Raw genomic sequence first — 25,538 nt, 5'->3', positions numbered from 1 at the left:
ACCACAGATGACACAAGGCCAGGTGAAGGGCATTAAATAACATTTGCTTTTATTTCACTAGAGAAAACCAGCAGCATCACGGCTTGAGTCCTGTGCCCCGCCCCCTCCCCGCCCCCCATTCTTCTGCCTAATGTCGATAATGGGGGCTCCTCGACCGGGATCTTGAGCGCCTGCAGAGAGAAGTGCAGAAGCGTGAGGGTGGGACAGGCGCAGCCTTGCTGTGAGCATGTGCACCATACTCCTGGAGCCACCAGGACTGGGTGGTTTCCCAGTGGATAACACCACTCCGGTGACAGGGTGCAGGGTGGGAATGGGGAAATTGGGGGTGGTGTCTCCCAAACACAAGGAAGAATCATTTCCCAGGTAGTGGAGGGCCACCCTGGGAGCCTGGGGGACTTCTCACCTTCGGGAAGAGCTGTATTCTCGACCTAGAAAGGAAAGGATGGGTGAAGACAGTCACCCCCAGGGGCCAAGGACCCCCCCCCAACCTTGAATGGGGTCCTTGAGGCTGCTGTTCCTGCACTGTCTCAACTGAGGTGACCAATACCTCCTGCACCCAAGCTCGCCTGCACCCCTCACAGCCACCACTGTGCCTGTGCGCAAGCTCGCCTCGGACGAGTTGCTCTGTGGACGGCGAACCTGGGAAAGGTGCTGTTCTGTGTGATCCTGTCTGGCACTTTTTAGGCTGCCTGCTCCATGGGCTCCGTGAGCCTCCTGCCTCAGACAACTGAGTAGCCAGGGTGACAGGTGCCACCGCACCAGGCAAACATTTTTTGGTGCTGGGGATTGAGCCCAAGGGCATGTGACCACTGAGCTACATTCCCAATCCCTTTTTTACCTTAAGACACTTAAGTCTCACTAAGTTGCTGAGGCTGGCCTTGAACTTGGAATTCTGCCTCAGCCCTAGAGTCACTGGGATTACAAGCGTGCGCCACCACGCCCACTTCTTGACTTCTTATTTAATATCCCAGAGCCCTCCAGCCCTGGAAGGAGCCTGGCTCTTCCAAGTGAGGAGCAGGGGCACTCACTGTAGCGGGGGGAGGGCGAGCGGCTCTGCCGGCTGTACTGGCGCTCCCACTCTTCTCGCTCCTTCTCTCGGCGTTCCCGTTCTCTGCAGGGGGAAAGTGGAGGCAACCGGGGTGGGGTGAGCGCCTGCTGTGAACACCCATCACATGTGACACCTGAGTCAAGTACAGCCCTAAGCCACGGGGGCAGGTACTGCTGTCCCCACCTGGAAATGGACACTGGCTGGCAGTCAGGACTGGAGTTCCAGGGGGCCCTGGCAAGGAAAGCCTGGTCAAACACCCAAGGTAGGCCAGACAGGTCTCGATCGTTTCCATCACACTCGACATGCACACCCTGAGTGGGCAGGGCTGGCAACCCAATGGCTGCGTTTATTGGGTGCCATCCCCAGCCCCCCACTTTTTTTTTTTTTTTTTTAATTTTGAGACAGCCTTGCTAAGTTGCCCAGGCTGGCCTCGAATTTGGGGCCCCATCTCAGCCTCCTGAGTAGCTGGGGTTACAGGTGTGCCACCATGCCCAGCTCTTCCCCCATTTGCTAAGGGCAGCACAAAGCACCCTCTGAAGCTCAACACAAAATGGGTGGTAGTAAACACAACAGTGACAACAGGAAGAGCAGCACTGAGCATCAGGCCTTCCCGCCCACCAGACGTCGTGCTGTGGGCCTGGCAGACCGGTGGAGGTGGGAGCATTATCACCTGCACCACACAGAGGAAGGGGTCCCAGCTTGGAAAGGGTAAGCTACCTGTCCACAGACTCAGCGATGGGATGGAACCATGAACAATGGACTCCCCTCCGCTGCACACAGCGCTGCTGCCCCAAGTTGAGGGTGGTTTTGTTTTGTTTTGTTTTTTGGTAATGGGGATCGAGCCCAGGGGCACTTTACCACTGAGCTGCATCCCAAAGCCCACCCCCACCACCGTTTTTTGAGATGGGGGTCTTGCTAAGTTGCTGAGACTGGTCTCAAACTTGTAATCCTCCTGTCCCAGCCTCCCGAGTTGCTGGGATTACAGGTTTGCACCACCCTGCTCAGCTGCGCCTCCAGTTCTGCCCATGGGTCCAAGGCCAGCTGAAGTCTTATGGACACTACCTCCTGGTCTGTCCAGTGAGGTAGACACTTTGGATTGTCCTACTTCAGAGTATTAAGTGAGGCTCTGAGAGGGCCCAGGGGCCACATGATCAGAGAGAAGCACAGCTGGAACTGATGGAGTCTGTGACCCAAGCTCAGAACTCCTGACCACCTCCACACTGCAGGAGAAGCAAGCAGACAGGCAGAGAAAAGCCCCTGTCCCCAGCAGCAGGCCAGGCAGCAGGCACCCGCCACAGGTCTGGCTTAAGTTCACAGCTGGCAGACAAGGCTTCAGTGGAGACACACAGTGGGGAGTGAACAAGACATGGGGCCAGGCCAGGTGACGCCCTCGACAGGACGGTTGTCGAGGCCTGTGTGAGGTGAGGGGCTGGGCACCAGGGAAAGAGCCACCGTGGGCCAAGAGGACAACAAAGGAGGTGAACTTGGGTGATGCAGGGAGCCGACTGAGGGAGAGGAGCCCAAGGGCCAGGCACACCCTGTAGGCCAGGTGAGGGCTGACTTTCATCCGCCCACAGAGGTCGGGCAGGGCTCCAGCCGCTGGCGGCAGGAGGCTGGGGTGGGGGGCAGCCTTACTTCATCCGGATCTTGCGGGCCATGGCTCGAAGCTCATCTTCCCGCTCCTAGGGCAGAGCCAGCTGTGAGGCATGGCCAGGCCAGCACCCACCCGAGCAGCACCCCACCCACGCCCTCCCCCTGACCTGGCGCTCATGCTCCTGCTGGATCATCTTCTCCTGAGCAGCCTTCTTATCCGCCTTGACTGCAGAAGAAGAAGCGTGGCTGAGGGTTCCCTTGGAGCCCCACCTCCTACCCCACCAAGAGGGCTCAGACAGAGGGGACCTCAGCACTGGCGGCAGGGCAGGCACAACCTCCTCCCCAGGGGAGGGTGAGGCCACCCGATGGGGCTAGGTCTCCTAGGACCTGCCACTGACAGGCCCAGGAGCTGCAAGGCCAGGCCCGGGGTGGGACATACACTGCCTGTTCAGCGCCTTCTGCATCCTTAGCTTCAGCTTCTCCTGTGGCGTCAGCTTGGGCTGGGGAAGGGGGAGAAGAAGCAGGAGGGGTGGGTGTCCTGGAGCTCCCATCCCACCTCAGGCAAGCGCCTGGGACTTGTGGGGGACGTGTGGGGAAAGGGGCAAGCCATGAACACCTGCCACAAGGCTCTGAGAGGCTCAAGGACAGATGGAGCCCGGATGTGCAGTGAGGCAGGGAGGGGACATGGTTTTCATGAAGGCAGACCCCTTCACCCCCTCCCTCCTCAATCCCTGGGGCGGGATCTCCCGGCCCACCCGGGCCCCCCTGCAGGCCCACCGGGCCCAGCTCTCGGGCACTGCTGCTGGCGGGAATTAGACGGGCGAGTTCCAAATTCTTACTGACTTTGGCAGCTCCTGTCTCTTTACCAGCGGCAGGTTCGGTCCTGGTGGGATGAGGAAATGGCATCTGCCACCTCTGGCCCCATAGCCCCAGCACTGCCCCCAGGAGTCATGGTCGTGACCTCAGATCCACAGGGAGTAAACCTGTCTCTTCAGACCTCCTGGACAGGTTCCCATCCCCACACACCTCCAGGGTAGAGCCTCCATTGGGCGGAATCCTCTGACCACGCCCAGGTAAGGGCCAGGTCCCACCCAGACCTCCTGGGACCAAGTTCCCTTCAGAGGGCAGGGAGCTCTAGGCCCCACCTGAGGCTGGCTACCCTCTTCCCCTGCTCACTTTTTCAGCTTCTCGCCCACAGCAGGGGACGCTGCTGGCCGGGTCAGCTTCTCCCTTGGGGGCGATGGCGAGTGACTCTGGCTGTGGCTGCGGCTGTGGCTGCGACTGCGGCTCTGGCTTGGGCTTCGGCTGCGACTGCGGGTCAGGCTTCGGCTACGGGAAGGGCTGAGGGACCAGCTACTGCGACTGCGGCTGCTACTGCGATGCCTGGGGCCCCGGCCACCCCGTCTATAGCGGTCCCCTGAGCGGGAGCGGCTCCTAGGGTGCAGTGAGGGCAGGAGGAGGGCTGTGAGGCTCCAGGGACCCCACACACTCACCCTGACCTGCACACCGGGGTCTTCCTGCAGGTCCTGCATGTCCAGGCATGATCCTCTACTTCATCCCAGAAACCCACAGCCTCCACTCCTGCACTGGCAATGCCTGACCAGCTCCTCCACCTCAGTAGACACCCGCTTGTGTCTTTTTTTTTTTTTTTTTTTTTTTGGCGGTGCTGGGGATTGAACCCAGGGACTTGGTGCTTGCAAGGCAAGCACTCTACCAACTGAGCGATCTCCCCAGCCCCACACCCACTTGTGAATTCCCAGGAGGCAACCTCTGGGTGGGCAGGACTTGGCCCCTTTCCATACCATCCCAAGGGGGGGGGCACATAAAGTGTCCCAGGGTGCTCTCTTGCTGGGGCGGTGGATCTGGGGTCCCAATACTTGTGGGATCCCACCAGTCTCCAGCACAGACCCACAAGTTCTGGAACGGGCATGCACAGCACCATCACCTTCTGAGCAAGGGCTCACCCTCAGACTGGCCTTAGTGTGACCAGGCCTTACTTCCGCCCTCTAGCCTTGCTCCTGTGGTTGCACTGGGTCAGACCCCACAGAATGACCTGCAAGCCAATTCCGGGCCACACATGCCTGCCCTGCCAGGGCCATCCTGTTTTTGTTAGTTTTCTGTGGTATAGGGGATTAAACCCAGCGTCACACATGCTAGGCAAGTGCTCTACTATTAATCTATATTCCCACCCCTCCTTCGTTTTTTATTTTGTGATAGTCTCACTAAGTCACCAAGGCCTGGCCTTGAACTTGCAATCCTCCTGCCTTAGCCACCTCAGTAACTGGGATTACAGGTGTACGCCACTATGTCCAATCCCGTCGTGGGTATTTACAAAATTAGTATTTGTAGTAAATACTGAGAAAACAAGAGCTGATCTTTAAAAATCCAGATTCTCAGCAGGTGTGTCTGATGCACGCCTATAATCCTAGAACACAGGAGGCTGAGGCAGGAGGATCACAAGTTCAAGGCCAGTCTCAACAACTTAGTGAGACTTGGTCTCAAAATGTAAATAAATAAAAAGGGTTGGGGATCTGGCTCAGTGGTTAAGCACCCCTGGGTTCAATCCCCCATATCAAAAAATAAAAATAAATAAATAAATATCCAGATATCAACTTCTCTTGAAATACTGGAAGGCACCAGGCCTGCTGCTGGAGGTCCACAACCCCACCAAAGGAACACACGCTGCCACTGCACCAGGGGCACCTGCAGGTAGCTGACACTGCAATCCACTCTACAACACAGGCAGTAACACTGGTGACAGTCACAGTTCCTACCCAGGGCCAGGCCCTGCTCTGGGTGCTTTACACAGATCACTATTCAAACCTCCGCAAGAGTCAAGGAGGCGAAGCTACTGGCTCTGTTCTGCTGATGCAGAAGTAAGGCCCACAGAGTTCACCAGGAGGCGGGTCCAAGCCAGGTGGCCCACCTCCCCCCACCAAACCCAAAGTCTAAATCAGAGTCCCCAACCCACTGTGCAAGGGGACTGGTGGTAGAAGAGTGCTCTGGTCCCTGGTGACTGCTTCCTCAGCAGCTGCAGTGCTACTGGAAACCCAGCCTCCTCCACGAAGGGAGCCCTGGTTTTTCTGCCTCCCTCCCCGCCTGCACCCACACGTCCAGCAATGCCTCCCCCTGGTTCCCTGGGTCCTGCACTGCAAGTTACAGGATACCCTGCAGCCTCCATGACTTCTGTTCCCTGCAGCCTGAGAACTCCTGATAGCAGGGACAGAGGCACATGGTGACCAGAAGCCTCCTCTCCCCACTGACTCCTGAGACTGGGCTGGCTCTGCCCCACTGGGCCTGCCCCACTTGGCACTCCCTGAACAGAGCAGGCACCTAGGCCTCTCCCTTCAAACCCAGAGCTTCGTAACAGAGAGCAGTGGTCTATGCCTGGTCCCTCAGACTGGCCAGGTTCCCTGGAGCCTGGCCTTCCTCGGATGGGAACCATACCCGCCTGCCTGCCCCCAACACACGTAGCCTCACGCACCTGCTTCTGCGCCGGGGCCCATAACCGCCCCGCCGGGTGGGTGAACGTGAGTAGCGGTGTCCATCTCGGGAGCCCCCACCTGAGTGCCTCCGGCCACGGCTGCGCGACCGGGAGTAGCGCCGGGAGCGGGAGCGGGAGCGGGACCAGGAGCGGGAGCGGGAGCGGCCATGGCGGCTGGAGCGGTAGTAGCCCCCACCACGGCGGGAGCGGGAACTGGACCGGGAACTGGAGCGGGAGCTGGAGGTCCTCGAGGCAGAAGAGGAGGAGGAGGAGGAAGAGGAGCGGCGGCTGCAGGCGAGGCACGGAGGGCCGGTCAGCACGGGCCTGGGCTGGGGCCCCCCTCTGCCCCAGGGCCCCCCCACGTCGGCCGGGGCGTAGGGCGGGCAGCGTGAGCGTTACCGACCGGGCGCTGGCATTGCGTCCCGGTGCGGGGCCGCCCGGCTGAGGGGGCGCGGGGGGCTTCCCTGTGGCGGCCCCTGATGCGGCAGCAGCAGCGGCAGCTGCGGCTGCCTCCTCGTCGCTGCCCCCAAAACTGGTGATGAAGGTGATCTTCTCTTCCCGGCCTGGGCTCGGGGAGCGGGAGCGGGAGCGGGACTCGGAACTGGACTCTGAGGGCGACCTGAAGGGAGAGCAGGAGGAACGGCTCAGGGGTCTCGGCTCCTCCAGCCCTCTAGGCAGTGAGGAGACCTACAGAGCAAGGGAGGTGACGGCCACTGCCAGCAAAGGGTGGAAAGCGCGAAAGGGTGGACAAGACAGCTATCTGTACGTCGCCACCACAGAGCGCTTGAAAAGAAAAGAAATGCGAGGCAATTTCTGACTTTATGTGGTTATTAAAAGTGGATTTACACGAATGGTATGAATCTACATCGTGTACAACCATAGAAACGAAAGTATGTACCCCATTTGTGTGCAATGAATCAAAATGCAGTCTGTAAAAAATTAAAAGATATTTTAAAAATCCCATTTAAATAAATAAATAAAAAATAAATGATGCAACAATTAAAAAAAAAAAATGGATGAGCTTGCAGGGTGGTGTGGCACATGCCTGTGATCCCAGCAGCCCAGGAGGCTGAGGCAGGAGGATCTCAAGTGCAAAGTCACAGCCTTAGCAACTCAGGGAGACACTGTCTCAAAATAAAAAATAGGGTTGGGCCCGTGGCTCAGTGGTAGAGCACTTACCTAGCACACAAGAGGCACTGGATTCAATCCCCAGTACCACATAAGAAAACTAAATGATCAAAATAAAGGCACTTTATCCATCTACGAATAAATAAATAAATAAAATAAAAAATTAAAAGTGCTGAAGATGCGACTCTGTGGTTAAATGCCCTGGGTTCAATCCCTGGTACCAAAAAAAAAAAAAAAAAAAAAAAAAGGATGAAGATGGGCACAGTGACACACGCCTGTAATCCCAATGACTAGGACGCTGAGGAAGGAGTATCACAAGTTCAAAGCCAGTCTTGACAAGTTCCAGGTTAGCCTGAGCAACTTTGTGAGACCCTGTCTCAAAAAAGTAAAAACAACTAAGAATGAAACTCAGTAGTAGAGTATCCTTGGGTTTAATCCCCAGTACCGCATACACACAAGAAGAGTGGGACCAGGTGGTGCACCCCCACAGTCTAGCTACTCTGGAGGCTAAGGACCATACCTTAGCAGGCACCTTAGCAGGACCCTGTCTCAAAATAAATTTAAAGGGCTGGGGCTGGAGCTCAGCAATACAGCATCTCCTACCACATAGGAGGCCCTGGGTTCCATCCATCCCCAGAACCATGAAAAGACAAAAGATCAGATGAGATTTTTTTCTTTCTTTCTTTCTTTCTTTTTTTTTTGAGGGCAGTACTGGGAGTTGAACCCACGTGTACTTAACCACTGAGCCACATTCACAGACCTTTTTATTTTGAGACAGGGTCTCACTCAGTTGCTGAGGCTGTCATGAACTTGCAATCCTCCTGCCTCAGCCTCCTAAGTCACTGGGGTTACAGGTGTGGGATGAGCAAATCTTTGTATTTCATTTGAAAAGTTCTCAATAAATAGGGGGAAGAGGAAGGTCTAAACTAAGTGCAGCAGAATTCCATTTGCATAAATTAAGAGAGCGTGAGCAGCCCTGGTCAGCCTTGGATTTCATAGAAAGCCAACCACGCCTCAGCTCCCTTAGCCTGCCCCCAGTCCAAGGGAGAGCCCATCCCTGCTCCCACTCTGAGTTCAATTGGACTTTGCAGAGATGCAGACGTCAAAGGAAGGAAATGGGGTGGGACAGGCTGGTCCCCCAGGCCCTGCCCTAACTGCTGCCACATCCACTCCACACCAGGGACTAGCACAGGGCTCAGCCACTGCTGTTCCTTACTGGGCATTTCTGAGAGCAAAGATTAAAGAGACACTTGGTTTCTAAGTCACATCTTTCTGCCATGTTTCATTGTGTTTACCACAAAACTATTATGTTTAAATAAGAAAAATAAGGAAAGTTCAAATTTAAAGAAAAAAAGGGAAAAACAAAAATGAGCCACGAGCCCTCACAGAGCAAGCCATGCAGTATGTGACTAGAGGGTGGCCCTGAAGGGGGGCCTCCTGGCCTGCCTCACCACCCTGCACTGCAGCTCAACGGTGCCCCTCCCTGGGCGGTGGGAACTTACCGCTTGTAGGGGTCGTAGGTGGGGCTGTCTCGGCGCGCATAGCTACGGAGAGAACAGGCAGGAGTGAGGGCGGGAGATCCAATCAGGCGCAGTACCGGGCTTAGTCCCCAACCTCAGGACTCAAAGCCAGGCAGCAGGCACAGTGAGGGGGCTGCTACCTGGGCTGTGAGCCTGGCTGGCCCTGGTTCCTCCACCTAAGGGCACATCGGATCTGAATGCCAGCTGAGTGCCTGGGCCCAACCCCCAACAACATCCAGACCCTCCCTGACTAGCGACAGGGACCTGATCCTGCTTAGCCTCTGACTGAGACTAGAAGGGTCCCTCCTCCATCCCACATCCCTGGCTGAGTCCTGGCTTATTGACAAGGACGAAGAGCCTGGAATAGCTGACCAGTCTTAACAGTGTACTGCAAGCCAGGCACTAATCGGGTGGCTCTCATACCAACTCTGATCATTCACTCCTTGCAGCTGAGGAAACTCAGGCCCAAAAGATGAAGTCACTTGCCCCAGGTCACGCAGGCCTGTGACCCTAAGCCACTGCTGCACCCGTGACACTGACGCTGGTGGCAGTGAGAATCAGTGCCTCTCTTGGACGACATTCTCCACCACCTGCCATTCTCGTCTTGCAGCTCCCTCAAACACTTGCTCAACAGATCCGTGGCAGGGGGCGTGCCTTTGCCTGGGGCTCTTCAGCTACCAGACAGTCCCCCACACCCTGTCCCAAGACCTCCATGTGGAGGCCAAATCCTCTCTCCTGGAAAGTGGTGGCCACCATTTTCCAAAGGAGAAAACAGGCTCAGGAGGGAGTGGCTTCTCCAACTCTGACAGAGGCGGCGGCCAGGCTCCAGAGAACCTCAGTCAGACGCGCGTCTCCCAGCTCAGGCCTCAATTCAACTAGCTATCTGGGGCAGCAGCCCACTGGCTCCTGGCAAGTATGGCAAGAGTCCCAAGTCCAGCCAGTGAGGGGAGCAGCTGATAGGGGGAAGTGTCCACAAGCCCCTCAAGGTCACTCCTGCCACTGAGCCTTCATGTCAGGTCTTCGATGCCCCCCAGGAGGAGATTCGAAAGTCTGCCTGGAGAGAGCCTTCCTGGACCCGCCCCTGCCCGCTCCCTACAGCCTCCAGGACTGATGCTAGTGGGGTGCAGGAGAGGCCCAGGGGAGAAGCCCTACCTGGGTGGGCTGATCTTGCGACCCCGCAGCCGCTTCTCCCGGAACTCTCTCCGCTGGCGCCGGGAGCGACGGCCCTGGGCAGGGGCATGCCAGGCTGGTGAGGAGTGTGCACTCCCTGAGGCACACCCCTGTCCCCTTCACCCTGGCCCAGACCTCACCGAATACATGGCTTTCTCCTCCTCAAGGGCCTTGGCATGTTTGATGGCCTCCGCCTCTTCCTTGTCTTTCCGAAGCATCCTGCAGAGGGGAATGAGAATCCCCACAGAGAGCACAGGTCACAGGGAAGCTGGGCCTTAGCAAAGGCTTCAGTGACAGTGAGGGTCCCGTGCCTACTATTCCATCAGCATGACTTACTGAGCCCCTCCTGTGTGCCCAGTGCTGGCTTAGGCACTAAGATTTCAGCACTGAAATGCCCCTTTTGTGGGCTGGCACACTAGGGTAGAAGAGACAGTGACCACAGCAATACAGTGCACAGTCCCCGTGATGGCACCAAGCTTGACAGCAAACATCAATCACAGGAGGGGACAGGAAGGGATAGGTTCCAGGCAGGGGTGACTACACATTTCAGTGGGGAGACTGGGGAGCCTCGCAGAGAACATGACATCTGAGAGAAACCTGGGGAGCAGGCTGTGCAGATGCCAGGCAGGGTGAAGAGCAGAGTAAATGGCAGATGGATAGGCCCACGGTCAGACGGGGCCTCAGGTCTCTGCGAAGTAAGAGGCCATAGAGACTGGGCAGAGGCGATGGGCAGAGTGGAAGGACCTGGGGTGAGGGAAGGGACAGAGGACCAGACAGGTAAGGCCTTGAGGCTGAGGTGAGGATTCTGGCTGCTCCTGAGTCATGTGGGAGTCACAGAGGGTTCTGGACAGAGGCTGCCATGTTTAGACTTGGGTTTACTCAATGTGCACTTTGCTGCTCTGCTCCTGAGGACAGAAGCTAAGAGCTCTGCCCTCGTGTGGCACAGGGCAAAGGCTCAGCGGCAGTGGCTGAGGGAATGACCCAGTGAATGAAGTCGCTCCACTAGGGGGTGCTGTCCACCAGATCAGGAACTGGGGGAGCTTCAAGGGGCAGATCTGCCCCAGGGCACGCTGAAAAGGGCAGGCTGAGTAATTCTGGGTGCAGCCTCAGCTTCTGCAAGTACCCAAGTACCCAAGGCATAGGCTCAGGAGCAAACAGGTTGTTGGCACCTGGGATATGGACACAGGGAAACCAGGCAGGGATCCACACAGCAGGGAGGATGTTGGCAGCTGGCCTCACCTGACAAAGTCCCCATCAGCCATGCCATAGGTTGTGGCCTGTTTGTTGAGATCTGCCACCTGCTCCTGGTTCAGTTCATCTACATCCACCTCCACGTCTGCACCAAGAGAAAGGCTGTCAGGAGCCAAGGCCAAGTGAGAGGACAGGAAGAAGGGGCAGTGCCCCAGGAAGAGGGATGGACCAGGAGCCACCAGCCTGCAGGAATTGTCAGGGAGGGGCTGGCTCAGGTCCGGCTGGGCTCAGCTCAGCATCCCCAGGCTGGCCTGGGGCTTGGCCAGAAGCCAACACAACACACCATGGGCGATGGGGGCTGGGAAACAGCTGGGTGGAGACAGATGGGTGGAGGGATGAATGAGGCGCTGAGGGAGGAGAGCAGGGGGAGGACATGGGAGGGAGATGGGCTGAGCAGAGCCATGTGCGTGAGGGATACGTGGATGGACACAAATATCTGGCTCTGCCCAAGAATAAACAAACAGGCAGCAGCAGGGTTCAGGCCAGGCTGAGGGCTGCTCCATGTGATTAGGGGGAGGGGACCCGCAGGGGCTGGAGAGGATGGGCTGACAGATGCTGGGGCAGGAGGGGCTGCTCTGTCCAAGGATGAACACTTGTCTCCCAGAGGAAAAAGGGAACAGGAAGGAAAGGCAGAGAGAAGCCAACCCCAGTGGAAGGAAAGGGAGTCTACACTTCGGTGGGTACCCTAAGAACAGCACCCTAGAAATACAGAGGGGCTGGGAACCCAGGACCTGAGTGACGCAGGGCAGGGCAGGGCAGGAATGTCCTGGAGTGGGGAGGGGAGGAGGGACTCATAAGCAGGGGTGTCCCACAGAGAGTAAGGGACGAGACACAAAAACGATGCCCAGGGACTGTTGGTGGGGAGGGCAGAGAGGGGACCCCACCGATGTCGGGGATGACCTCATCTTCATCCGAGTTGCTCTCCTCCTCAGCCGGCGACTCCTCCTCCTCGGGCTTCTCTGCTACCTTCTCTACCTCGGCCACTGTGCTGTCCTCATAGGTGTAACCAATGGAAGCCTTCTTTTCTGCCAGCCTGGGATGGGGGACCGTGTGAGCCAGGGTGATGCTCAGCAGAGAAGAGGGCCCCAGGGAGGCCCCACACACTGGCCTTTCAAGTTCCACAGCACCCTCAGGACAGCCTAGGCTGCGTGCCCCTTCCCACCACCCCTCCAGGCTGGGCCGGGCATTACCCTGTTCTCCTCAGCCCTGCCTGCGTTGGGTCATCATGCCAGGGGACAGCTCTGTCTCCCTGACTAGACCAAAGTCCCATGAGAACAGGGCCAGGGCACAGCAGGGGCCTTGTGAGGGCCCATGGCGGCATTCATCTAGTCAACGTTCCCTGCCATCTGCCAGCGCCAGCCTCATTCTGAAGGGGTCACAGGTGAGGGCAGAGACTTCTGGAGGCACCCAGTGCAGCCCCGTGAAAACTCTTTGGATGGAGAAAGTAGCAAGTGCCCAGGAACCAATCAATCCCCAGGGGAACCTCAGGAGTCTGAGGGAAGGAGTGACTGAGGACGGCATGTCCCCAAAGAGATGGAGCAGGATCCGACCCAGAGGGGGACGGGCCTGCCAACAGGGCAAAGCGAGTGTGCAGAGCGTGGAGACCCGCAGGACTGCCGGGGGCTGTGTCGGTTCAGGCCCCTATCCTCCAGCCAGTCCTTGAGGACACTGCCCTGAGAAGCAACTCTCCAAGTGCCATCAGCTACTGCTGACACGGCAGGCACGGGGACAAGAGCACTGTGAGCCCGACTTCCGCACCCCTCACAGCTCTGCTCGCAGTGGGGCACATCAAACACCGAGGGGACAACCTCCCGTGCGCCCAGGCCTGCCTCCCCACCCCAGCTGAAGCCACAAAGAAGAGCCCCTGGCGAACCCTGTCCCTTAGCCACTGCTTCCTCTTCTGCACCTTCACTGAGTGTGAGCACCTACTGTGTGCCTAGTGCTGTCCTCGGCTTGGGTGAGGCTGCGATGCAGAGGACGGAAGAGGCGAGCCTGGGAGGCTCGCAGTGCTCCTTGCTCCCCAACCCTGCAGCACCCCAGCCCTGACTCACTTCTTCTTCTCGTCCTCACTGGGTCTCTGAAGACCTCCGTACAACTCGTCGATGTAAATCTGGTACAGGCACTGCTCCTCTGAGACTGCAGCAAGCAAGACACCGGGGTCAGGGTGGGAGGGGCCGCTAGAATGCAGGAGGGCAGGGGCAACCCAAGTGCAGCCAGGGGTACAGTCACCAATTCCAGATAATCATGCCCCCTCTGGTGGGACACAGGGACAGAACAGCCCTGGCTATACCACCAACATGCTGTGCAGCAACAGTTAAGTGACCTAACCCCTCTGTGCTTCAGTTTACTTTTCTGTAAGGCGGAGTGAGCGCTTAGAACTTGGACACTGCTACCATGACTGTGGACATGGAGGCCTCCGCTGGACCCTGCCAAACTATAAACTTGCTCTCCCGAGTGCTAGATGTCACTCGGACCCCATGGGCCACTCCACTGTGTGCCTCCCTGTGGCTCAGTTTAAGCGTCATTTGGAATGATCTGGGCATGCCTTCGCCCCCGACCCTCCTCCAGGAGCTCCACGACATACCAGTCCTCCCCTTCTCCCTGCCCTGAACCTGCTGTGGGAGCCTGGGTGAGTCCTTTCTCCCCTCTGGGGTCTTTAGTTTTTCTGTCTGGGGAGCAGCATGGCCCTGCCTTGCTCTGGCACACCTTCTGACTCCTACCGTCTACATGGCCCAGGAGAGGGCCCACCTGTCCCGATCACACAGGCTGTCTCCTCCGGCACCCACCTGCAGCCTCTGTGTACCCTGTGTGTAGCCTGGAGCCCAGCACCAACCCCACCTTGCCAGGGTGCCTTCTATCCCTCAGTGACCATGCCATCAAACCCTGTCCTATTTTTCTCAGAGAACAGTATGCCATCTGCTATAACATCACCTTAGTCTGTCCTTACCACTTCTGTGCACTGTGCTGCTGCTCCCTCCCCCCATCAGGCTCCTGATCCCAGAACAGCACCTGCCATGGCCCAGGTTGCTCAGAACAGATGAACGCATGCAGAGACAGAGCTAAGGAAACCCGCCTCGAGAACCCACGCGACCTCAGGTGATGGCAAAGACCACAGTAACAGTGACAGAGTCCCCTGATTCCGAGACCTCGATGACTGCTAGCACTTTGGCAACTTCTGATCTTAGATATGCAAAATGCCTTGGAAACAAACACACAAGCAGAGACCAGGGCCTGCAGCTGGGCCCTACTCCAGCCCCGCACAACCGCTGCTGCCTCTCTTCTTCAGGAGGAAACCCAGGTCCACCAGGTAAGGGACTGGCATATGGACAGACCAAGCAGAGGACTCAGGGACACTGAGAGGAGAGCCACCCCAGTCCTGCATGGAAGACGGGCAGGGAGCGCTCCATTGGGAGGCAGCAGTGGTCACCAACGCAGGGAGAACCCCAGCTCCTCAGACACCCTCGGCCTCAACATCCAGTTTGTAAAGTGGAACGCCACCCTAATCTTGCTGGTGACTGTGCAGGGATAACAGATCATATGGACAAAAAAGCACAAGTCTGCCAGGTGCCACCTCCTCAGGTAGCCCAGAGGGAGGAGCAGCCGCCTCCTTGAGCCTTCGCTTTCACATAGGGAAAGGATGACAGTGGGAAGAGATGGCCTTGGAGAGTTCTGGATGTCTGTGAACACCTAGCAAACTGTCAAATGCTGTCTAAATCGTCGTTTAAAACAAGAAGAAATTTCCTCTTCTGTCCTGACAATCTCACCTGTGCAAGCAAGGAAAAATACAGGTGTGCTTGCTATTTTCCCCATTTCTTCTCTTAGAGAAAAAAAAAAAAAAAAAAGAGTACAGAATCAGAGCATAAGGAACATGGACGTGACCTTGGCAGGTACTTGTGAGTCTGCTAATATCCTCTGTGCCAATCCAGAGACAAAGGTCCCGAAGGGGAAAGAGACAGACAAAGCAAGCCCCTGACAGAGCCATGACCAGAACTCCAGGTCATTTGGTAGAAAGTACCTGGATAAAAGTTTTCTTCCCAAACTTGTCTAGGTCTTCCAATCTCCAGGGGCCCCCCACTCCCCACTCCCTGCCCAAATCACTCACTGCCAGCAAAGTCGTTCTGCACCAGGCCTCGGTAGCGCTCGTAGTTACATTTCCGCTCGTCTGACTCCTGTTCCGGGGAGCTTTGGGGAGGTCAAGATCTTGAGATCAGAGGGAGGGATGGATCCCACTCCAAGCCAGCAGGAAGAGGGATGAGGCACCCGGGCTCAGGGAGGGAGTGCTCCTCCCCACCTGCACGCTTCCTCCCTAGGAAGGTGACAAGCAGGCCGGGGCAAGGACATGTGCTGCTGGTTCCTCGGGCAACCCCTTGGGGAGGCAGCTTACATGGTGGTGAGCAGTGGGGGGGTGTAGTCGGGGATGTGGTCCAGGTGGGCACGAACATCAAAGCGGTCAATCATGTTGTTGGTGTCCCCCTGCCAGGGCATCCTGAAGAGGGGAGGATGAGAGCAGGGAAGCCAGGAGTTCAGGGGCCACTGACCAGGACCAGGCACCTGCTCCCTCCCACCTTGTGCTTGAAAGCCTGGCCCGCTGCACCCAACACCCACAGTATGGCCTTTACCCTCAGCCCCCGCTCTTAGTCCCTGCTGCTACAAAGCCCCGAAATCTACAGTCAACCTCCTGGAACCTTGAAGAGACCACCATCTGACTGCCCCTGGGAAGAATGAGGCTCCATTTCTCAGGACCAAGTAACAGTGGAGAACCTAAGCCAGGGACTACAGGTCACTTGAGGGGCCGGTCACTCTGCAACACCCCCTCTGGCAACCTACCCTCTTTCTGCTTCTCTGGGCCTCTGGCCCGGCCCCACCCATTCCCTTCCAAGTCTAGCTGGGGCCTCCATCCCAACCCTGCGTACTCTACGTGGCCTCTCACTGTCACCTTCACAGGCAGGTTCAACCTTTCCTGCCTCTGAGTTCCCAAAGGCCTGCCTGTATCCCAGAATCTCTGCTGCAGACTTCACACCACCTCCTGGTCCCTTCCAATGCCCAGGCCCCAGTCACAGACATTCTCCTGCCCCACGGTAGCCTCACATGTTAACTGGGCTCTCTGCGGCCAGGGCCACTGCAGAATCCAGATGCACCTTGCAGGCTCGGCCATGCACCTGCAGGAACTGGGCTGGGTCCTTCTTCTGCAGGGGTAGACAGAACAGAGGTCACCACCAGTGAGCTTCGGTTCCCACCCCCATAATCAAGCTCAGGGGTGAGCTGGCCTCTGATGTCAAACAGGCCACACCTCAGAGGCAACCAACCTGCAGAACAGCAGCAGTTTAATTAATGGGTCGCCTGACTCTAGAACAGGGCCATGGTTCCTCCCCAGGCGGTGGTGAGGGGCTCTGAGCTCTGGACCAATCTTCTGTAAGCCAGTACTGAGACCCCTGGCCTAAAATATCACACCCCCACCCCAGCAGCTCATCTTCCCCTAGAACCAGGTGTGAGCACTTGGCCTCGGGGCAGCCTCTATGACAGTAAGACTGAGAAACAGGAAAAGATGACCAACGTCCTTAGTCACCAGGGACGTTGAAATACCAATCAAAACCACAAGGTAGCACTTCACACACACTAGGACAGCTGAAATCGAAAGGACCAAACCACGAGGGCCATGCCACCCTTAATGCGCCCGAGTTTGTCTGAAAGGACAAAAACAGTGACAAAAATGTGGAAAAATTCAATTCCCCAAAAAGGCAGTCGGGCTGGTAGAGTTTAGTGGAAGAGCACCTGCCCAGCATGTGTGAAGCCCTGGGTTTGATCCCCAGCAATGCAAAAACAGAAAGTTAAATGAAGAATTACCATATGACTCAGCAATTCTGCTTCTAGATACAGACCCAAAAGGACAGAAAACAGGACTTATATATTCGTACTCTGATGTTCATGTCAGCATTATTCACAAAAGCAAGAAGGTGAAAACCTTCATTAATCAATAAACCATGGATTAATGAAAAACAAAATAGGGTATGTCCACACAGTGCAACAGCGCTGACACCCTTGAGGACACAGGGCTGAGTGAAAGAAGCCAGTCACAAAAGGCCACACGTCCCAGGACTCCACTTGCATGAGCCGTCCAGAACAGGCAAACCAGAGACAGCACAGACTCTAGCTGCCCGGAGGGGCATGGGGCGCAAGGGCACTGGCTGCTGTGGCAGGCTTGCCCTCTGGGGTAAAGAAACTTCGCCAAGCTCTGGCAGTGCTCCTGGTGCACAACCCATGCCAAAAGGCACCGAACTGCATGCCTGCAACCAGGGAGCCCTGTGGTATGGGAATCTCTCAGCAAAACAACCCCAGACAGGACACCACAGGGAGAATGTCCCAAGTCCATGGCCCTCAGGTCTGAGTTCTGGTTCGGGTCACAAGTCCAAATCTTCACAACAGGGACATGAAAAGGACAGTCCAGCAGGAGCGGCGCCCACTGCTACGCTTCCTCATGGCCGGGCTCCACACCGACCTCCCACGTGCCCTGCACCCTCCTCACCTGCCTCTGTTACTCCCTGGGCCTGGAATGCGCTCTCCCCACGGCTGCTCCCTCATTTACTCCGGGTCTCCTTCTAGAGTCTTCCTGACCACACAGATGTAGACCCTGTCTACACAGCTTTTCCAGCCCCCCGTATTTACTCTATCCCGGCAACCCCTGTTCTCAGAGCTGCAGGGCCTCCTGGGAAGCAGGGATCTGTTTGTTTCACTGCTGTGTCCCCAGGGCCAGGCCCACAGGGCACTCAGGAATACCCAACGAAGAAAAGGAGAACAAGAGAGGAGATCAAGCCATTTGGCTCAGAAACAAGCACCTGCCCCAAGTTTCCAAGGCATCCCCCTCCTTGGGGTTCCCCCCTCAGCAAACGGCAGGCACATCCTACTACTGCAGAGCTGAGGGTGCCCCTGGGGACCACAGCTGGCGCCAACTAACTCCAACTCTGCACTCACTCTGTGCCAGGCACCGGCAGTCATCTCCTGATTTCACACCTAAAGACACCGAGGGGGTAACACACCAAGACCACAAGGTCCAGTCAGGTGGCATTTCTGGAATGAAACCGCTGCCCCAGTGCTTGACCTGCTCCTGTAAGGCCTCACCTCCAGCCACCAACACGTCCAGCTCCCTCCACCCCAGTTCCCACAGCCAAGACTCAAGGGACACCATGTGGCATCTGGCAAGTGAGGAAAAACACCTGGCGAGGTCAGCATCACGGGAGTAAAAAACACTGATTTCTGGGAATAAAAGGCCAGAGTTTAGGGCCTGGCTCTGCAGCAATTTGGAAGTCATGAACCAAACTAAAAGACAGGCTCTGAGCTAAGAGCTATTTTACACTTCCTCAATGAGGCGTCCCCGCCATGGAGAAAAACACTATCTCCCCACGCTCCAGATGAGGAAAGTGGGGCTCAGAGCAGAGACCTGTGTGCCTAGACCACACCACCAGTAAGAACTTGGTTTTGAATCCAGATGGCCCTGACTCCAAAATTGACTTCTTACTTTAATTTTCACTTTTTTTTTTTTTTCAAATTTTAAGTTTGTTATTGTAGTAAAAAGCATATACCATAAAATCTACCTTCCTTTTTTCTTTTCTCTTTTCTGTTGCTAGGGTCGGAACACAGGGCCACACTAGACAGACACTAGGGAAGCACTCTACCACTGAGCTACAGTCCCAACACTTGCTTCAGTCTCCTGAGTAGCTGGGACGACAGGTATGTGCCACCACGGCTGGCTTAAAATTTTTATTTTTAGCGCAGTGGTGCATTCCTGTAATTCCAGTGGCTCAGGAGGCTGAGACAGGAGGATCACAAGTTCAAAGCCAGACTCAGCAAAAGCGAGGCACTAAGCAACTCAGTGAGACCCTGTCTCTAAATAAAATACAAAATAGGGCTAGGATGTGGCTCAGTGGTTGAGTGCCCTGAGTTCAATCCCCAGTACCAAAAAAAAAAAAAAAAAAAAAAAAAAAATATATATATATATATATATATATATGTGTGTGTGTGTGTGTATATATATATATATATATATATTTTATTTTTTTGTGGTGTTGGGTATGGAACCTAGGGCCTTCTCGACATCTGAACACAACCCAGCCCTCCAGCATTTAAGTGTACAGTACAGTGGTATTAATTACATGCACTTATGTATTGAATATGCAAGTCTCTAGACCTTTCTCACCTTGCAAAACTACAACTCTGTACCCACTGAGCTCCCCTCTCCCCTGCCTCTAGTTATCACCTATTTTCTGTTTCTAAGTGTCTGATTGTTTTAGATGCCTCCTGTGAACAGAGTCCTGCAGTACTGTCTTTTTGTTACTGGATTATTTTGCTTAGCTCTTAGCATGATGTCCTCAAGGTACTAAATGGAAAGGATTTATTTTGTGAAGATGAATAATATTCCATTGCAGGTACATACATCAAAATATCTTTGTCCATTCATCCACCAATAGACATTTAGATGCTTTCATCTCTTGGCTATCGTAAATAATGCTGTAACAAATATCAGTGCATAAATGTTTCTTCATGACCCAAAATCCAGGTTGGGGGTGCAGCTTAGTGGTAGAGTACATGCTGAGCATGTGTAAGGCCCTGGATTCCATCTTCGGTACCAAAAAAAAAAAAAGGTCGAGGTACACGTAGCTCAGTGGTAGAGCACCCACAGGTTCAATCCCTGGTACAAAAAAAAAAAAAAAAAAAATCCAAACCCCACTTTTTTTGACAGTAAACAGGTACTTTACCATTGAGTTTTCCTGCCGACTTGCCAAAATCTACTTTTTTTTTGGTACTGGGATGGAACCCAGAGGCACTTAACCACTGAGTCACATTCCCAGCCATTTTTATTTTGAGGCAGGATTTTACTAAGTTGCTTAGGGCCTTGCCAAGTTGCTGAGGCTGGCTTTGAACTTTCAATCCTCCTGTCTCAGCCTCCTGAGTCACTGAGAATACAGGCATGTACCAGTGCACCCATCCCCAAATCTACTCTGCATCACTAGACTATCCTGATTCTAGGATCAGGTGGGGTCAGGGGAGTTCATTCATTCACTTGCTCACTCGACTTTTTGGCAGGCACTGCTACATGGCAGGCCCTGTGCTGGAGCACAGCAGTGACTGAGATGGCCTTGACCCTGTCCTCATGGTTCACAGTGCAGTGTGGGACACAGGCCTGCCCCACATAGAGATGACTTAGTATATGCAGTGCTGAGAAGGGGGAGCCCAGGGGAACGCTGACCCAGCATTAGGGGCCAGCTTAGGTCCTCCTAGAGCAGACCATTTGTTTATCTCCCATTTTCATGTCAACAGAGGACTGTTTCTTTAACCAAACCACTGACTAAAGAAAACTGGGCTGGGGATATAGCTCAGTTGGTAGAGTGCTTGCCTTGCATGCACAAGACCCTGGGTTCAATCCCCAGCACCAAAAAAAAAAAAAAAGAAGAAGAAAACTGACAAAGACAAGCGCAATCACAGAACCAGAGTCAGGTATGAACTGAAACAGGGAGAGAGAAGGCCCCAAGGGCCAATCAGGAACAGAGAAAGCAGCCGCATCCAGACACACACCTTCGACCGTCAGGTGACCTCAGTTTCTTCCCAGGTGCCCCTCCGCCTCTTTTCTCAGCCTGGGAAGAAGATGAGGGGCCTGCATAAGCAGCCCCATCTCCTCCTCAAAGCAGCCACCAGCCACTGGCAGCCACCGCCCACAGCTTGGCAGTATACATCTGAATGCGGATCACGTTCCTGTGCGGGGACACTGGCTGTTTGTACGGGCCTGCACCACACAGCACCCCACAGATGCCTGTTTCAGAGCTCTCTGGTCAAGCAGTGAGGGGCTGGCCATCACCACTGTCCCAAGGGAAAATCAAGCGAGGTGGTCCCTTGCTAACACTGAGGGGGCCTAGAGTCCCAGACCACCTGAGTTTTCTTTCCTCTGTGCCACCCCTTGGCCTGGATCAAAATCCCAGCTCTATGCTGCTACTCTACCACAATTCCTGTCAATCACAGGAAGAGTGAATGTTTACTGGACAGTGGATACTCTAGGCAGGCACACACTCAGAGCTCTACTTGCACAACAGTAAGAATCTGCAAGGGAGCTGTGTGTCACCATGCCTGGCTTCCTTCTTTTTGGCAGTACTGAGGATGGAAGCCAGGGGTGCTCCACTGCTGGGGCTACACCTAGCCCCTTTATGTTTTTTTTTTTTTTTTAGTTGTAGATGGACACAATGCCTTTACTTTATTTATTTTTATTTAGTGTTGAGGACTGAATCCAGTGCCTCACATGTGCCAGACAACACTCTACTACTGAGCCACAACCCCAGTCCAGGCCTTTATGTTTTTGAGACAGGGTCTCATTAAGTTGCCCAGGTTGCCCTTGAACTTGGGATTCTCCTGCCTCTGCCTCCTGAGTTGATAGGATTACAGGCAAGAGCCACCACACCTTGCTCAAGGGAGCTGCTCTTGTCTTCCATTAATTGGCAATGATCTCCAATACCCCTGCTTTGGTAGGAACGGAACTTGTATATCTGGTCAAGACCACCCAGTTGTACGTGACCATGGGACTACTTTCCAGACAGTGGGATACAGGTGAAGTACCATGGGAAAACATCTAGAAACTTTCTTAACAACTGACATGCGCAACTTTGTCCCATTTCTCTGAATTCTTCTTCTCTGCTGGATGGGATGAAGACAGGACAACTAGAATCCAAGCAGCCCTCTTAGGCCTAAACACAACACAGGGAAGAGAAGCTATGCGCAGCAGAAGCACAAACAGAAGTAACATTAGGTCCCAAGCAGAAATGGCTCCTCCGGTCACCACCTTTAATACAGATAATTGCTGCCTACCTCTCAGGCCTGCTGAAAGAACTAGGAAGTGGGCACTGGGCCTGGCACACACCCTCCCACAGTAAACAGCAGCTCTTCCTGCCTGAATGCTACTGGTTCTGACTCGCTGCTGGGGCCTCGACTAGAACCAACACAGACCCAGGCCCTGCCATCATGGTCACGTTCAGAGTTACTCTGACACCACTATAGACAGCCTTTCCCACTAGTCAATGGATCCCTCTTGGGTCACACAGAAAGCAAGGAGCTCTTAAAGTTTCCCCTTCCCTGCAGAGTGGGACAAGAACAATCTGCATCCATCTCATGGGTGTCTGTGAGATTCAAAAACAACCACCCAGTTAGGTGCAGTGGCGCACACCTGTAATCCCAGCAACTCAGGTGGCTGAGGCAGGAGGATCACAAGCTTCAGGTCAGCCTGGGCAACTCAGCAAGACCCTGTCTCAAAATAAAAATTAAAAGGGCTAGGGATATAGCTCAATGGTAGAGTACCACTGGGCTCAACAGCCAGTACCGAAAAAAAAAAAAAAAAAAAAAAAAAAAAATCCACATATCTAAAATCCTCCCTGGTGCCAGAGAAGGGCAACAAAGTGGCAACTACTATTGTTAATCCTGTTTTGTCTGTTCTTCGAAACCGTATTTGCTAGGCCCAAACTTGGGATGTGTATGTGACCCCAAAATACCTAATTCTAATCTCCAAGAGTTCGGTGTGTGTATATGTATACATCCATAAATATGCTTTATATATCTGTATGACATTTCAAATGTGTTACATTCCACAAAGGAGGACAGTGGACTATGATGGCATTTATAGGGGACACCTGACTCTATTTGGGGGGTCAAGATAAGACTTCCCTGAGGACCAAGATCTGATAATGAACACAAGTTAGCCAGGCATGGGAAGAGGACATGCAAAGATCCTGTGGTCAGAGTGCTTGGGTACACAGAAGACTGACAAGGATGGCTTGAGAGAAGGAATGAGGCAGAGTGCAGCAGCATGAGCATAGAGGTGGGACAAAAGCCAGACCACGGTAGGTGGGTAGTTCAGTGGTAGGGTGCTTGACTAGCATACATAAGGCCCAGGGCTCCATCCCCAGCACTGAAACAAAAAGTCAGACCCTGAAGGCTATGGTGAGGAGCATGGACACTAAGGAGCCAAGGAAGATTTCTGAGCAAGGGACAAAGTTAGCTTTGTCCTTTAGAAAGACCTCTATGAGCTGGGAGTGGTGGTGCACATCTGTAATCCCAGCAACACAGGAAACTGAGGCAGGAGGATGGCTCTCAAGGTGGGCCTCAGCGACTTGGTGAAATCCTGTCTCAAATTAAAAATAAAAAGGACTGAGGATGTTGCTCAGTGGTAAAACATCCCTCTGTTCAATCTCACTGCCAAAAAAAACACAAAAAAACAAAGAAACTCACTTCTTTGGCCCCCTGAAGATGGTGGAAGAGACAGAACTGGAAGCCAGGAGAGCAGGAAGCAAACAGTGTTTACTTAAAATCATCTAACAGAACTGAGCCTGGTAAACAAGGTCCATTCCAAGCTGGGGTCCCAAGAACAAGCAGGAGGTAAACAAGTGAGGGGAGGCATTATAGGCCAAAGCCCTGTGGTATGGTAGCAGTAGTGGAAAAAGGCCAATGTTGCTGTCCAAGAAGCCAGTAGAGGCCAGACCACAAGCACTTTGAAGGCCAAGACATGGAGTTTGGTCTTTTCTCCAAAAGCAACTGAAGACAGGAGAGGGAAGTAGTCAGATGTCATTTAGTGAATACTGATGGCACAGTTACTGTGTGCCAAACCAAACCTCAAGAGTGGCTGAGCTCTCTGGGGTTCCAGGAACACAGCAATAAGCAACACAGATGACGTTCTGGAGGCAGTCTTGTGGCTGTGCTGCTCAGTGTTACAAAGTCCTCCCTCCTTCCTGCCAATACCACATCTGCATTCAGAGGCTGCACCAAACAGTATGCTATCAGAAACTCGTCCTCAGGCCCTCGCTGCCAATCAGGCTCAAGAAATCTTGAGTGGAGCCCGTGCATCCCATGCCTGTAATCTCAGTGGCTCAGGAGGCTGGGGCAAGAAGAGGCTGAGACAGGAGAATCATGAGTTCAAAACTAGCCTCAGCAGAAGTGAGGCTGCTAAGCAACAAAATGAGACCCTGTATCTAAGTAAAATACAAAACAAGGTTGGGGGTGTGGCTCAGGGGTCGAGTGCCCCTGAGTTCAATCTCTGGTACCAAAAAAAAAAAAAAAAGAGAAAAACAAAAAACAAAACAAACAAACAAACAAGTAAACAAACAAAAAAACGAGGAGTGACTATTCTGAGAAAACAGGGCTCTTGTCTTGGCATATTTCCAAGCCCAATTTTACAGTGGATGACCAGGGCTCCACCCACCAGAGAATCTCCCACCCCAAACAAAAGGTGAGTCACTCACAATCTTTTCATAATATTCCCGCCTCCGTTCTGCCCTCTTCTTGTAGTCAACCATCATGCCTCGAAGCTTCCGCTCATGCTTCCGAGCCTCGTGCCACATTGTGGTGAGGCCAAGCCTGAGGCCTCAACCTGGGGGATGAGGGGATGAGGGGTGTGAGATGGGCAGAATCACAGCATTCTAACAAGTTGGTGGCAGAACCGATCCATGTCTCTCAGCTTCGGGGAAGGGAAGTGAGGCTGCAGATCTGCGGTCCTGACGCACAAGCGCATCCCTGACAGCCAGGACCAGTAGCTTGAGAACTGTGAGAAATCCTCTCGGGTGACTCTGGGGTGAGCACCCCTGGGAAGGGGTATCCTAGATTCCAAGCACCGGAGTCGGGATGAAAGGTTGTGGAACGTAAGTTTGAGGTAAACCCTAAGCAGCTGGGGCTGACGCTCGAGAAGAGCTGAAAGGACTCCGCGAGGGGCCATCGGTGGGGCTGGGTACAGGGATGGGTTTGCAGAGTGACAGGAATGAAAGCAGGCGGAGGAGGGGCGAATTTCACCGGAACATTGCAGAGGCAGGGAGGCGGGGGTCGAGGACAGGTGAAGGGCGTGGATGGAAGGTGCCGCCGGAGGGAGGAGGGGCACAGTGGGGGTCTGCTCAGAAAGCAGAGGGCTGAGGTGTACAGAAGGGATGTGTGGAGAGAGGGGCACCCAGGTAAAACAACCTGGAGAGGAGCTGGCTGCCGGGGGAGGGCGGGCCGAGTCGGGGGGCAGTGTGTGTGGACAGGGGCGGAGCCCGGAGGTGCGACTGATCTTGTGGACCAGGTCAGGGCCGAGTCGGACGACGCGAATCGGGCCCACAGCCGGGTCGGGGCGCGGCCTGACGTCCCCTCAGGACGAAGAGGGTGCGGGCAGGGGGCCGTCGGGGCGGAGACCCGCGGCACCGCCGGGAGAGCCCGGGGCCGGGGAGCAGCTAGACTGGCGCCACCCGAAAGCCAAGGTGGTCGGGGCCGAAGCCTGCACTCACCGGCTCGCCGCCGCCTCCCACTCCTGCGCTCGCGCGCGGCCCGCACCGGAAACGGAAATGGGGAGTCG

The 25,538-nt window shown here is 54.7% G+C and overlaps 1 protein-coding gene across 6 annotated transcripts; it reads right to left on the bottom strand.

Annotated features, from left to right (window-relative positions):
- Positions 1-27: 27 nt before the first annotated feature.
- Clasrp (CLK4 associating serine/arginine rich protein) lies at positions 28-25,526 on the bottom strand. Of its 6 annotated transcripts, XM_047529184.1 has the most exons (22): positions 25,471-25,526; positions 24,460-24,587; positions 16,283-16,380; positions 15,579-15,680; positions 15,297-15,376; positions 13,246-13,330; positions 12,079-12,227; positions 11,183-11,279; positions 10,084-10,162; positions 9,926-9,999; positions 8,756-8,797; positions 6,529-6,744; positions 6,126-6,413; positions 3,818-4,075; positions 3,485-3,524; positions 3,081-3,141; positions 2,809-2,867; positions 2,684-2,730; positions 1,232-1,279; positions 1,029-1,111; positions 404-428; positions 28-170 (listed from the first exon to the last, which is right to left on the bottom strand). In XM_047529184.1, exons 2-22 carry the CDS (start codon positions 24,556-24,558, stop codon positions 128-130), a joined length of 2,073 nt encoding a protein of 690 aa, XP_047385140.1. In that variant the 5' UTR covers positions 24,559-24,587; positions 25,471-25,526; the 3' UTR covers positions 28-127. The 6 variants fall into 6 exon arrangements, 2 of the variants coding, with proteins under 2 accessions (XP_047385140.1, XP_047385141.1); XM_047529185.1 differs by lacking the exon at positions 1,232-1,279; XR_007105466.1 differs by lacking the exons at positions 28-170; positions 404-428; positions 1,232-1,279 and having other exon boundaries at positions 3,481-3,524.
- Positions 25,527-25,538: the final 12 nt, after the last annotated feature.

Source organism: Sciurus carolinensis, chromosome 16 (genome assembly GCF_902686445.1).
Source record: "Sciurus carolinensis chromosome 16, mSciCar1.2, whole genome shotgun sequence".
Taxonomy (NCBI): Eukaryota; Metazoa; Chordata; class Mammalia; order Rodentia; family Sciuridae; genus Sciurus; species Sciurus carolinensis.
The sequence above is the reverse complement of the archived record's forward strand: the minus strand, read 5'-3'. Positions and strand labels throughout refer to the sequence as shown.

What these genes read in the sequence shown, in the direction of transcription:
- Clasrp (XM_047529184.1), bottom strand. Translation starts at nt 24,558, where the DNA reads ATGTGGCACGAGGCTCGGAAGCATGAGCGGAAGCTTCGAGGCATGATG. An exon ending in TGAGGTCATCCCCGACATCG is followed by an intron (nt 11,280 to 12,078) that starts GTGGGGTCCCCT and finishes CTCTTGGTGCAG; the next exon opens with ACGTGGAGGTGGATGTAGAT. An exon ending in GAAGGCGCTGAACAGGCAGT is followed by an intron (nt 2,868 to 3,080) that starts GTATGTCCCACC and finishes CTTCTTCTGCAG; the next exon opens with TCAAGGCGGATAAGAAGGCT.